The 13,194-nt window shown below is 63.0% G+C and overlaps 1 protein-coding gene across 3 annotated transcripts; it reads left to right on the top strand.

The window, feature by feature from the left end:
• The first annotated feature begins 548 nt into the window (after positions 1 to 548).
• ARHGEF37 (Rho guanine nucleotide exchange factor 37) lies at positions 549 to 12,810 on the top strand. 3 transcript variants are annotated; one of them, XM_054287869.1, is made up of 13 exons: positions 549 to 568; positions 4,139 to 4,342; positions 4,667 to 4,790; positions 5,109 to 5,256; positions 5,970 to 6,169; positions 6,652 to 6,782; positions 7,272 to 7,376; positions 7,999 to 8,109; positions 8,772 to 9,101; positions 9,739 to 9,867; positions 10,174 to 10,369; positions 11,505 to 11,680; positions 12,004 to 12,809. In XM_054287869.1, exons 2-13 carry the CDS (start codon positions 4,151 to 4,153, stop codon positions 12,211 to 12,213), a joined length of 2,052 nt encoding a protein of 683 aa, XP_054143844.1. In that variant the 5' UTR covers positions 549 to 568; positions 4,139 to 4,150; the 3' UTR covers positions 12,214 to 12,809. The 3 variants fall into 3 exon arrangements, with proteins under 3 accessions (XP_054143844.1, XP_054143843.1, XP_054143845.1); XM_054287868.1 differs by lacking the exon at positions 549 to 568 and adding an exon at positions 2,106 to 2,175; XM_054287870.1 differs by lacking the exons at positions 549 to 568; positions 7,999 to 8,109 and adding an exon at positions 2,106 to 2,175 and having other exon boundaries at positions 12,004 to 12,810.
• Positions 12,811 to 13,194: the final 384 nt, after the last annotated feature.

Raw genomic sequence — 13,194 nt, 5'->3', positions numbered from 1 at the left:
CCTGTCACACGGCGCTCCCCGGGCTCCCAGGTGAGGCGGGCAGAGCCGCAGCCCCAGCGAGGGCTGCACGGGAGGTGTTGGTGCCAGCAGCGGGGCAGGAAGGAAACGGCTTGTGCCGAGGGAAGGAGCTGTCAGGAAGCAGGACAAGCCCATCCTGCAAGGAACTCGCCGGAGCCAGCTTATCCTGCCTCTGAAAAAGCAGACTGGAATGGGAAATGTGCCTGAGGGAGCACCCGTGGTGTGAGCTGGCCGGGGAGGGGGTGGGGATGGGGTGTCGCTCCTGCCCGGTGGGATGGAGATGCTGGGGGAGGAGGGAGCTCTGCCCTGCTGGATTCCCTGGTGGTTCCTGCCCTGAATCATCCACAATGTGCTGATGGGAGCAAAGCAGCTGTGGTGTGTCCCCATGGCTCTGTTGGACATGGCAGTGAGATGGAGCTGAGAACTGGCATCAGAGCAATGCCAGCCCAAGGGGCCTCTTGCTGCTTCAGAGAGCCCCCGGGCAAGGACTGAAGCCCTGCTGCCGTCTGTGAGGGAGGAAGGACATCTGTGTGCCCAAGGCCACAGCCAGGTAATGCCCTCGCTGCCCAGCCGTGTGTGGGTCCCTCCTGTCACCGTGTCACTGCCTGCGCCCCTGTGGCACAGACCAGCCTGGGAATGATCCTGCTGGGGTGCTTTACCACCCAGCCAGCCAGTTCCATGAGTTTTGTCTCTCTGTGGGCAGGATGGGAGGCAGGCAGGACCAGCAGTGGGACAGGATGGCCCTTGTGGCAGGACCAGCAGTGGGACAGGATGGCCCTTGTGGCAGGACAAGCAGTGGGACAGGATGGCCTTTGTGGCACCAGCACTGGCTGGGAGCAGATGGAGCAGGTGCATGTGGGTTCCTGTGCTGCCCTGCCCAGCCCACATCAGAAAGGGTCCCACAAAGGGACCCAGAGGGAAGGGCTGGAAGTGCCAGAGAGCTTGTCCTGGCCCATGGGGAGTTTTGGATCTGGTCACAGATGCTGCCTTGTCCTGCATGAGTCACTGAAAACTCAGAGTCCTTTTCACAGTGACACCTTCTGACCTTCTGCACACCGTGGGTTAGCCTGGAAAAACCCCGGTGCTGCCATCCCCTCCCTGTGGTCGGGACAAGTGAACAGCCTCTCTCTTCTCAATAACTTGTTTATAAGGATGCAAACACCTCACCGAGAATAAAAACCAACTTCGTGTCAAGCAGGCACTGGTTCCCCATGTCCGAGCTTCCTGGGTTCTATTTTCATTTCTGTTTTCTCTGTCCCCGTTCCCGAGGCTCAGCAGAGGTAGGGACAGCAGAGCAGTGCCGGGACATGCCTGACCTTGGGATAACACAGCAGGAACCCTGCGCGTTTGGGCTGGGCTGTGGGAACAGCAGGGCATCACTGGGGCTGTACCTCGGAGCCACAATGCCAGGGAGACCTGGGGGACCTGGCCCTGTTATTGGTGGCAGGGGCGAGGGGTGTGTCCCCTGTATCCCGGTGTGTCTCCCGTATCCCGGTGTTTCCCCTGTCTCCCGTGTGCCCCCTGCCCTGCCGGCACAGCGCACCGGGGGCTGCATGGACGGACGGGGGGCACAGCGCAGGCGGTCCCGGGGTCCGATCCGGACCGGGGCTCGGCTGTTCTCGCGGGTATGAGCCCATCCCGGTGCCCGTGCCGCTGCTGCGGGGGCGGTGCTCGGGCCAGCCGGTGCCAGCCGGGGCCGATCCGGACCGGGGCTGGGCTGTTCTCACGGACAGGAGCCCGTGCCGGTGCCGGTGCTGCGGGGGCGGTGCTCGGGCCAGCCGGTGCCAGCCGGGGCCGATCCGGACCGGGGCTGGGCTGTTCTCACGGACAGGAGCCCGTGCCGGTGCCGCTGCTGCGGGGGCGGTGCTCGGGCCAGCCGGTGCCAGCCGGGCCGGCCGCCAGCCCCCCCCGCCCGGCGGGCTTGCGCAGGGCCCGCCCCGCTCTGCCCGACCGACACCGAGCGGCGGCGGCTGCGGCGGCCCCGAGCGGCGGGGCCGGGCCCCGGGGCGGGATCAGCCCCCGCTCGGGGTTATCCCCCGCTCGGGACCAGCCCCGCTCGGGATCCCCCGTGCCCGCAGCAGCGGCTGCGCCGTCCCCGCCCGCAGAGCGGCAGCGCGGCCGGGCACGGCAACCTGCGCAACCCCGCCCGCTCCGCAGGTGAGAGCCGGGACCGGGATTTCGGGGGGCAGAGGCGAGGCTGGGCTGGCTGGGGAGCGGGGGTGACGCTCCTGGGGCGCGGTGGGAGCTGCAGGTGAGAGCCGGCGACCCCGGTGCGCGGGAGGGCCGGGCCGGTCTCCGCGTCACGGCCAGGGATGCCCGGAGCCCCACCGGGGACAGGGATGCCTGGAGCCCCAACAGGGACAGGGATGCCTGGAGCCCCTCCGTCATGGACAGGGATGCTGGCAGCCTCTGTAAGGACAGGGGTGATGGCAGCCCCCCATAGGGATAGGGATGCCCGCAGCCCCCGTAGGGACAGGGGTGCTGGCAGCAGCCGAGGCAGCAGTGACAGCTCAAATGCGGGAAGCTGCCTGGGAGGGGGGCTGGGAAAAGGAAACCTGCTCCTGCGCTGTCTGCCTGCTCCAACGCTGCCCAGAAATGCTGTGGCTTCCTTTTGCACTGTCCCCTTGTCCCTCTGCGGTGTCAGGCCAGGGGGGTGAGGGGAGGCAAGGAGGTTTCAGCAGCCTGGGGATGCTGCTGCAGGGACCAGGGACACCCCAATACTGGCATGCCCTGAACTGCAGGGCGCCCCTCCAGGGCTCGGGGGTGTCTCAGATGGGTCCTTTCCACCTGCCTCCACTGAACTGGGGCTTTGCTGCCACCCAGGCAGAGGACACTGGTCCTTGATGGGAATCCCTCTGCCCGGACACCTCGGGAGCACCCAGAGGGGTGCAGGAAAGTCTCCTCCTCCCCATGTCCCATGGCAGCCACAGGCAGGACAGGCAGCCAAGTCCCAGAGGACAGGGTGACAGCTGGCAGGGTGACACACTCCTGTCGGGCAAGCGCAGGTCCAATGCCACTTTGCCTGCTGTGCCAAGCCCAGCAGTGGGCGTGTGCCAGGAGGGGACAGTGGCCCTGCCCGCAGCTTGCACTGCATCAGCTTTTGTCAGCTGGACCCGGTGGGGACAGGGAGAGGGGCTGCAGCCTCCAAAGGGGGCACCTGGCACGGCACAGTCTGGCTGTGGAGGCTGGCACTGGCTGGGCAGGCAGGGCAGGGCAAAGTCTGTGCTGCTGCTTGTGCCATCTGGCTTTTATCTGCCACCTCTGCCTTGCCCTTGCTGCTCTCCTCCTCCGCAGGAGCCTGGCAGGAATCCTGCCCGGCCAGGGCTGTCACAGCCAGCTGTGCCTGTGCCACACCTCTCTGTCTCTCAAGGCCTTCCTGCCAGCAGCCAAGCACTGTTTGTGATGCTCTGGGAGCTGCTCATGCTCCCTGGTATCAGTTAGAGCAGAGTGTGTTTCCTGAGAAGAAAATGTCAGCAATCAGCTCAGACTTTCCACGGCAGAGAGGAGAGAAGAGTGTGCTGTGCCACGCAGGGCCCTGGCATTGCGTACCAGGGGCTGCCAGTGCAGCTGGCAGAGGCAGCAGCAGCTCTGCCCACTTCTCCCCCATCCCAGTGGCTTTTAAAGCAGCTCTTGCTGTCACAGAAACATCTCTTGTTCCAGCACTGCAGAACCACTCTTTGTACTTTGAACAGGACCCTTGAATGCCAGGCAAGGTGCCAGGCGCCGCCAGCCAAGGCAGGGAGGGAACAATTGGCCCTGGCAGCACGGAGCTGCGACGGAGGTGGCAAACCCTGCTCTGCCATGGGGACGGGTCCCTGCCCAGTCCCAGTGCTGGGTGGCAGCTGCCAGGCCCCTGCTGGCACCCGGGGGCCCCCTTGCCCCACACGAGGTCACCAGAGCGTGGGCATGTGTGTGTGGCACGTCCCTGCCTGCCACACGTGGGTGTCTGCAGCCAGCCTGCTCCTGCCTCGCAGCACTGGATGGTTTTGTGGGTTTGGAGTGTGCAGAGGGGCCGAGTGTCCCTGGGGACGTGCTGAGAGGTCCAGGGGAGGGAGCGCGGGCACCGAGCTGGGTTGGGCTCACAGCACCGGTGCCAGGGCTGCCTTTGCCACCCCTGCAGGTCCCCGCAGAGATGGCGAGTGCAGAGCCCGGCCCCGAGGATGCAGCTGAGGCCGAGGAGGCCGTGTACGAGGAGATGCCCGGTGACAGGATGGAGCTGAGCCAGCGCCTGGCCGTGGAGGAGCTCCTCAGCACCGAGGCCAGCTACGTGCACAACATGCAGCTGTGCGTGCGTGACATCCGGGCTCACCTCCAGGACAAGCAGGTGACACGGGACACCCCTGCCAGGGGACTGCAGGGGGACTCTGTGCACAGCTGAGAGATGCCCAAATCACTGCAGGTGCTCCTCCCACCTCCCTGTGCTCCCCTCACCAGCCAGGCTCTGGGGTTGGATGGACACTGGGTCTGACCCAGTACAGCCACCCTGGGAGCCCAGACAGGCCTCAGCATCCCCAAAGCCTCCTGAAACACAGCATCACTCCCTGGGGTGTCCCATGGGGCAGGTGGAAGGTCACCAGCAGTGCCTCTGAAGCACCTGGTCCATCTCTGATGTATCTGGCTTAGCCTGGGGCATCTTTGTTCCCTTCAGCTGCCCGAGCTGGACCTGGAAGGACTCTTCTCCAACACCGACGACATTCTCCATGTGTCCCAGCGCTTTCTGAAGGGGCTGGAGGACACGCCTGGCCAGGGGCAGGAGCAGCTGCTCGGCATCAGTAAGTGGTGCAGTGCCATGGCTGCCCCGTGCCCTCCTGTGAGGGTGTGCCAGCCCAGCCCCTGCCCTGGCACCTCCTGCTCCTGCCTTGGTTCTGGGAAGCTCTGGTGCCACCGTGTCCAGCCAAGGCTGAGCTGCCCAGCCTGCAGAGTGATGGGCACAGCACCAGGCCCAGCCTAGCAGGGTGCTCGGGGGCAGGGCCCTGCCCTGGCACGCTTGGCATTGCTGCACTGGCTTTGTCCTTCCCCCAGACTGGGGATAAAGCCCTGCCTTGTCATGGGAAGGGACCCTCCTGTCCAGCCCCCCTCTCCCTCCCCAGGCACGCTGTTCCAGGAGTTCAAGGAAGAGATGGAGGCTGTCTACAAGATCTACTGTGCCAGCTACGACCATGCCCTGCAGCTGGTGGAGAGCTACCGCAGGGACCCCCGGCTGCAGGAGGAGATCCTGGACACCCTCAATGCCACCGTGTAGGTCCCTCTGCCGAGCCGCCACCTCCCTGTGCCTGTTTCACGTCCTGCCTTTGCCCTTCTCCTCTCTGGACAAGCTGCCTGCGTGGATCTGTGTCACCAGGCTGGCTGTCATATCACGGCCACCACCTTTGTGGCAGCTCCTGGCAGCCTGTCCTGGACCCTTGGGTCAGAATCTTTTATGATGGATCCCAAAATAAGGGATGGGTGCCATCCACAGCTGCTGCCTTCCCCAGGGAGGGCACATCCTCCCCACATGGACCAGAGAGACACAGGCTCTGTGTCAGGGGGGGGACCTGAACTATCAGAGGGGTCACAAACACTGTCAGAGGCAGGAGGAGCAGCAGTGGCAGGGGAGCAGCTCCTGGGATGCTGCTTAGGGCACAGACAATGTGATTCCCAACAGAGAGATGGTGCCTTCCTGTGGGTGGGAAGGAGACACTGCCAACACCTTCCCTCCCTGCTGCCCACTGATGCCGTGCCCGGGGCTGGATGAGCACAGAGCTGCCCAGGGAGGCAGGATACCCACCCAGGGCTGGCACTGCCCTCAGGGCTGGCAGGCACAGTCCCCTGCAGCTGGAGGGAGCAGCCAGAAATGCCCCACAACATCTGGGCTGCTCTGTCCCTCAAACACTCCCAGAGAAGCCGTGGAGAGCAGCAGGGCAAGAGGGCAGCCCTGCCCACCAGCCCTGAGCAATTCCCCTCCCCGCCAGGCCTCACACGGGCGCCTCAGACCTCAGCTTCTTCCTGGTGATGCCCGTGCAGAGGGTCACCAAGTACCCTCTGCTGCTGGGGAAGATCCTGGAGAACACCCCGAGCAGTGCCAGTGCCCACTCAGCCCTGGAGGCAGCGGCTCGTGCCATGGCCCAGGTCAATGCCAACATCAACGAGTACAAGCGGCGCCGCGAAGTGGGTGAGTGGCCTTGGTGCAGGAGGGGGCACAGCACCCAGCACGACTCCAGTGGTCTCCTGGGCACTAATTCCCACCTAAATCAGTTCAAAGCTCTCCTGCCCTCCACTTAATCCTGCTGCAGACTGTGCAGGCAGCTCCTGGAGCTGCTCTGGTCCTGTCAGTGCCACTCTGGGCAAGACCCAAAGGCTGCAGGAGCAGGGTGGCATGGGGGGGCTGAGGACTAAACCAGTCTGTCCACATTCCTGGGGCTGGGGAACGGGGAATAACAGTTCTGCCCTTGGGATAGGAGAAATCAGGCTCCCCAGAGATGGGAGCTCACCTTTCTCTTTGGTTTTCCTAGTCCTTCCCTTCTTTGATGTGGCTCGTGCTTATCCTGCCGATCAGCCCCTGTGCTGCTCACCTTCCTTGCCTGCTCAGCCATGAAGTCTCCTCTTCTGATCTTTTTTTTCCCCCCTTATTCTGTGTCCTCCCACCCGGGGCAGCAACCAAATACACCAAGGCCGAGCACCTGACGCTGCGGGCGCGCCTGGCGCGGCTCAACACGCACTCCATCGCCAAGAAAACCACGCGCCTCAGCCGGCTGCTCATGCACGAGGCTGGCATCGTGGCCAAGGTGGGCAGCCCTCACTGCACCCCCCGGGCACCTGCTGCCCCTCCCTGGGCCGTTTCTGGGGCATTTTGCTGCTCCTCAAGTGCCTCAATGGCAGAATGGGGAGGACAAGGCCGGTATGGGGTGGGGTGGGGTGGCTGCTGCTGCCTCCTGGTTCTCCATCAGCCCAAGGAGCAGTGGGATAGCAGGGAAGCAGGGATGCAGGGACACACCTCACTCCCCACCCCAAAGCATTGCAGGGCAGCACTTTGGCCCCCAAAGGACCTGCAGGACCCTTGGGCCCCCCAGAAAAGGAAAGACACCCCAGTGTTCCCCAGCATCACAACCACACCAAGAGCTTTGTTGCTGCCTGCACCGATGTTTTGACCCTTCTCAGATTCATGGAGCCCCTCAGATCTGCCCTGCCCTGTGAGCTCCAGGCTGCTGTTTCAGCCCTCAGTGATGGGCATCAGCCCTGCCCATGCTGGTGACAAGCTGCCTCTCTCCTGACAGACTGAGGACAAGGAATATGACGACCTGGAAGAGAAGTTCCAGTGTGTGGCATCCAGTGTGGCCACGCTGAAGGAGAACATGGCATCCTACCTGGGCCACCTAGAGGTAACGCCCTGACCACTGGCCCCATCCCTCAGGAGCTGTTCCTTGGGATTGGGGAATATTTCCAAGCTCTGTGGAAATCAGGAGCTGTTGGGGATGTTCAGGGATTTGCAGCTGAGCTGTTGTGTCAGGGAGTTGCACAATACCCAAGGATTGCTCAGGTCCAGGGGAGTTTAAACCAAAGCTGAGGCTTTGACAACACTGTCTGAGCTGGTGTCAGTTGAGAATAATCCGTCCTTAAACTTATCATTATTTCAAGGTCTTAAATGATTGAAAAGGCCGGGTGTTGTTCAGCCTGGGAATTCTCACTTTAATAATGTGTATAAGGCAGAAATGTCCCCAGATCAGTCCTGACAACAAATTGCCCTTCTGAAATCACCTGGGTCAGCAGCTGCTATGATTTTCTCATGGAAATCCCTCGGGGCATCTGAGGAAAATGAAACTCTGAGTGCTGGCAAAACGTGCAATCCCCAGACACGGCATTATCAGGAAAGCCTCGGGGAGCGGCCCAGGGTTCAGCAGCAATTCCTGGGCTGGAAAGACCTTGCAGGAAAGATTGGCAAGAGCTGCCCACGCAGGATTATCGGGAAGGAGCTCAAGGAGTGTGCTGCTGCCTCCCTTGCAGGCGTTCCTGCTGCCCAGCCCGCACCTGTGTGAGCTGCAGATGGAGCAGGGACCTGCCCAGCAGCACCGCCGGCTCTCCCAGCTCCTGCAGAGCGCCGTGTTCCCCGAGTTTGTGAGTGCTCCTGCCCTGCACACCTCCTGCAGCCCTCCCACCCCTGCCAGGGCTGAGGGCGCCCTCAGAGTCCCCCAGAGCCCAGCTGGGCAGGCAGGGCCAGCAGGGAGTAACAGGATCCATCTGCAGTCCGGGCACAGGGAGGGAGGGAGGGAACAGCTCCGGGGACAGGGACACAGCCAGAGCACAGCCAGGGCTGGGACGGGCTGCAGCGTGAGCCCGATGTGCCTCCAGGGAGATGGGGAGGAGACCACAACGCCCCAAGGCATGGGCAGAGGGGCCTTAAATGGGCTCTGGGCAGGGGTGTGGGCAGAGGCTCAGCTGGGACTGCTCTGAGCCATTGCAGGGTCCTGGCCAGCTGTTTCCATGGAGCACAAGTTTGGAATTGTGTCAGGCTCCCTGCCAAGGGTTTGTGTTGGTTGGCATCCTGTGAGCCCTCAGGGAAAGATGTCCCAGGTGCTCCCCACTCCCCACAGACCCCCAGGCCCCTGCCCCTGTGCTGGCAATGTCCCAGGTGCTCCCCACTCCCCACAGACCCCCAGGCCCCTGCCCCTGTGCTGGCAATGTCCCAGGTGCTCCCCACTCCCCACAGACCCTGCCCCTGTGCTGGCAGCGGCTCCTGCCTGGGGGCTCACCTGGAATTTGGGGTTGTGCCCTGGCAGAAGCAGCGTGTGGGCAGGCTGGTGTGGCAGCCCCTCTGCAGCCTCTCAGACATGCTGGAGGGGCCCCAGCAGCTGGTCAAGAAGCGCCTGGACAAGCTGCTGGACTACGAGGAGATCCAGGAGAGGAAGAGCGAGATGGGCAGCGTGAGCTACGATGAGGAGGCAGCCATGAACACCTACCTGGCCATCAATGACCTGCTGGTGGCCGAGCTGCCCCAGTTCAACCAGGCGGCTGTGCAGCTCCTGGGGCAGATCCTGCGCTCCTTCAGCGCCCTGCAGCTGGACTTGGCTGCCCAGGTCCTGCACCACGCAGAAAAGGAGCTGGAGCAGGTAAGTGCGACCCCTCAGGCACAGGGGCTGAGCTGGAACTGCCTTCTCCAGCTTTGGGGGATCTCTCAGACATCAGGGCACCGAAGGTTTGCTGTGGCCCGCCTGCCCTTGCAGACACACAGCTCCCTGTGGAGCATTTGTAAGGATCTCCCTTCCTTCCTGCCCAGGAAAAGCCAAATTTTCTCTTCTGCACTGTCAGACACTGTCCTGCTTTCTGTTTGTTGACACTGCTGGTAATTTATGGATGTGCTGCTGTCTGAGATCAGTGTGAGCTCAGGGCTCCTGAGAGCCCTGTGCCAGCAAGGCAGGGAGGGGAAAGGCAGCTGCTGGGCTGGGAACAGCCTCCCCCAGCCCCATGCCCTGGGAGATGTCTCCCAGAACTCCTCATTGCTCAAAACTCTCTGATGTTTGTAAATACGGGGAGGGAGGGAGGGCTGTCAGAAGCCCTGGGGTAGAGCACAGCCCTGGCCTGAGCCAGGAGCAGGAGCAGAACAAGGTGCAGCTCAGAGCCAGAGAGGAGCACATTGATCCCCTGTGCAAGGTGAATTTAGTGGCCAGGTCTGCTCTCTTGCTTCCTCAGCCCTTTTCCTCCTCCTGCCTCCCTCTGCCTCTCCCTGACCCCAGCCTGTCTCCACAGCTGCCCCATGGGCACATGGCCCTGCCCAGCTTCTGGAAGGTGGTGGAGGACAGCCTGCAGCAGTCGGGTGCCCAGCTCCGTGCCTTCTGCCAGGCCTTTGAGACCGTGGCACCCAGCCCTGGCACACAGGTAGGGGCAGGGCAGGGCGGGGCTCAGGCCTGCTCAGACATTGGGCTGTGGCTCCCCAGGGCAGGAAATGCCCTTGGTGGGGAGGCTGGCCCAGGATGGGCCCAGGGGTGCCACAGGATTCCCCCAAGCCCCTGAGAGCTGGGGACAAGCAGGGATGCAGGAGCTCAGCTCTGCTGGCTCTGGGCTCCCATCTCCAAACCTGCGGGTGCGAAGGAGGTTCTGCTGTTAGCCTGGGGTGTGATCCTGCAGAAGGAGAGCAGGAGTGGGGGTCTCATGGAGTGCTCCTGTGTCTCCTCTCCCCACCAGGCTCTGACCCCAGCTGAGGAGAGGAAGGTCCTTTCCCTTGTGAGCAAGCACGGCCCAGACAAGCTCTACCAAGTGACCAGCAACACCAGTGGCAGCAGAGAGCTGGACCTGACCTTGCTCAGGGGACAGATCGTGGCCCTGCTGCAAAGCTCCGACACCAAGGGCAACACCAGCAGGTGGCTGGTGGATGCTGGAGGTATGTGGGCACTGTGGGCACTGTGGGCAGCCTCTCCTCACCCTGGCACCAGGGCCAGGTGCACCTCAATCATTTCCTATCCTGGATGAAGGAGCAGGCCGTGCTCTCCTGTGCTCCTTTCCAGGCTGTGCTCAGCCCAGGGCCTCCTGAGCTCTGCCATCAGCTGTAAGGCTCAGGTGATTCCCCAGGGGGAGTGTCATGGCTGGGGAAGGTGATCCACGCACACAGAAACACATGGAATTCCCTTTTAGTGGGGATTTCTCCTGGATGTGATGGACAGGGCTGCTGTGCCATGCCAGGCCACAGCCCAGTTGTGACTCCTGTCTCCTGTGTGTGCCAGGCAGCAGGGCCCCGTGACCTGGCTGTGTGTGTGTCCTGCAGTGTCAGTGCTGTCTCCACACCTGGCTGTGTGTGTGTGTGTGTCCTGCAGTGTCAGTGCTGTGTCTCCACACCTGGCTGTGTGTGTGTCCTGCAGTGTCAGTGCTGTCTCCACACCTGGCTGTGTGTGTGTGTGTGTCCTGCAGTGTCAGTGCTGTCTCCACACCTGGCTGTGTGTGTGTGTGTCCTGCAGTGTCAGTGCTGTGTCTCCACACCTGGCTGTGTGTGTGTCCTGCAGTGTCAGTGCTGTCTCCACACCTGGCTGTGTGTGTGTGTGTCCTGCAGTGTCAGTGCTGTCTCCACACCTGGCTGTGTGTGTGTCCTGCAGTGTCAGTGCTGTCTCCACACCTGGCTGTGTGTGTGTGTGTGTCCTGCAGTGTCAGTGCTGTCTCCACACCTGGCTGTGTGTGTGTGTGTGTCCTGCAGTGTCAGTGCTGTGTCTCCACACCTGGCTGTGTGTGTGTGTGTCCTGCAGTGTCAATGCTGTGTCTCCACACCTGGCTGTGTGTGTGTGTCCTGCAGTGTCAGTGCTGTCTCCACACCTGGCTGTGTGTGTGTGTGTGTCCTGCAGTGTCAGTGCTGTCTCCACACCTGGCTGTGTGTGTGTGTGTGTCCTGCAGTGTCAGTGCTGTCTCCACACCTGGCTGTGTGTGTGTGTGTCCTGCAGTGTCAGTGCTGTGTCTCCACACCTGGCTGTGTGTGTGTCCTGCAGTGTCAGTGCTGTGTCTCCACACCTGGCTGTGTGTGTGTCCTGCAGGTCCCCGAGGGTTTGTCCCTGCTGCAAAGCTCCGGCCCTACAGCCCAGTGCAGGTGCAGCAGCCGCCTGTGATGCAGCTGCTGGGCCTGGACGGTGACTCAGAGAGAAGGAGACATTCCTGTGCATCCCCTGAAGCTCCCAGGCCTCAGGTGGCCACCTTCACCCCAACATTCCAGGTGAGAGTGGGGAACATCCCATTTCCAGCAACCCCACGAGCTCCCTGCTCGTCCTGGTGTGGCTGGGAAGGTGGAGCTGCTTTTCCAGGTGTCCCCCTTGCTGGCACCAGGGCGCACAGGGCAAGAGAGCCATCCTTGGTGGGTCAGCCCCTCCATCCATGGCGCTGCTGTGCTGCCGTCTGGGAGCTGCCACATCCTTGCCACATTGACTCCCAGCTCCAGCCAGGGCTCCCTCCCTCCCTCTTTCGTTCCCTGCCTCCCCCAGGTGGTGGCCAGGGCTCCCTCCATCCCTCCCTCCCTCTTTTCTTTCCCTGCCTCCCCAGGTGGTTGCCGGCTTCTCCTTCGCAGCACGGAGCCCGCAGGAGCTGAGCCTGCAGGCGGGGCAGCCCGTGCTGCTGCTGGAGCCCCACGACAAGAAGGGCAGCGCGGAGTGGAGCCTGGTGGAGGCGAACGGCCAGAGGGGCTACGTGCCCTCCAGCTACCTGGTGACCGTGCCCGTGCAGGAGCCGGCGGGCTGGAGCCTGCCCGTGTGAGCGTGCCAGCCCCAGCTGGGCAAGGATGGAGGGAGCCAGCCTGGCACTGAGGAAACCTCGCAGGAGATGCTGGAGGGAGGCAGCCCCCGGCTGGGAAGGTGGTGGGAGGCACCCGAGGGACAGGGGCACGAGGTTGGCACTTGGGAGGCGCCTTTTGACAGCAGGTGTGAGGGTGCCAGGTGCTCTGTGCGTGTTGGCACAAAGCAAAGCAGCGCCGGGGAGTGAGGGCAGGTGGCTGCAGTTATCCGGGGATTTGCTGCAATCCCAGTGAGTGACAAATGTGTCCTGCGGAGATGAGGTGGTGTCGTCCCTGCTTAGGGCAGGATTGAGCAGCAGAGGAGCAGCACTGCAGAGGGGTCCTCAGCCAGGCAGGGGCACTGGGGCACCTGGGCACTGAGCACCTGGGCACTGGGGCACCTGAGTGCCTGAGAATTTGGCTGCTTGGGTACCTGAGAAACTGGGCACCTGAGAATTTGGCTATCTGGTCACCTGAGTATCTAAGAAACTGGGCACCTGGGCACCTGAGAATTTGGCTACCTGGGCACCTGAGTGCCTGAGAAACTGGGCACCTGGGAATTTTGCTCCCTGACCGCCTGAGGATTTTGCTCGCTGGGCACCTGAGGATTTGGCTATCTGGGCACCTCAGTACCGGAGGATTCTCTCCCTGGGCACCCCGAGCCCCGTGGCAGGGCGGGGCTGTGGCCGCCAGAGGGCGCCCCGCACCCGCTCCCGGTGCCCTGTGGGCCCGCACGGGGGGCGCTGGGGCGGGGGCACCGCCCGGGCCCGCCCCGCTCGGGGGGACCGAGATCGGGACCCCCGGGACCCCCGAGCAGCACACATCCCCGGCGGGCTGGCACAGGTCCCATGGAAGCGGTTCTTGGGAGAATCGATCCGTGTCGGTCCTGACCCAAGGCTCGGTTTGAGAACGGAGAGACCCCTCCCACCATTCCCGAGGTGTCCGTGCCTCAGTTTCCCCCTGGT

Source organism: Melozone crissalis, unplaced genomic scaffold (assembly GCF_028551555.1).
Source record: "Melozone crissalis strain CALT ecotype California unplaced genomic scaffold, PUWL_Pcris_2 ptg000061l_1, whole genome shotgun sequence".
Lineage (NCBI taxonomy): Eukaryota > Metazoa > Chordata > Aves > Passeriformes > Passerellidae > Melozone > Melozone crissalis.
This window is presented reverse-complemented; position numbering and strand designations above follow the sequence as displayed.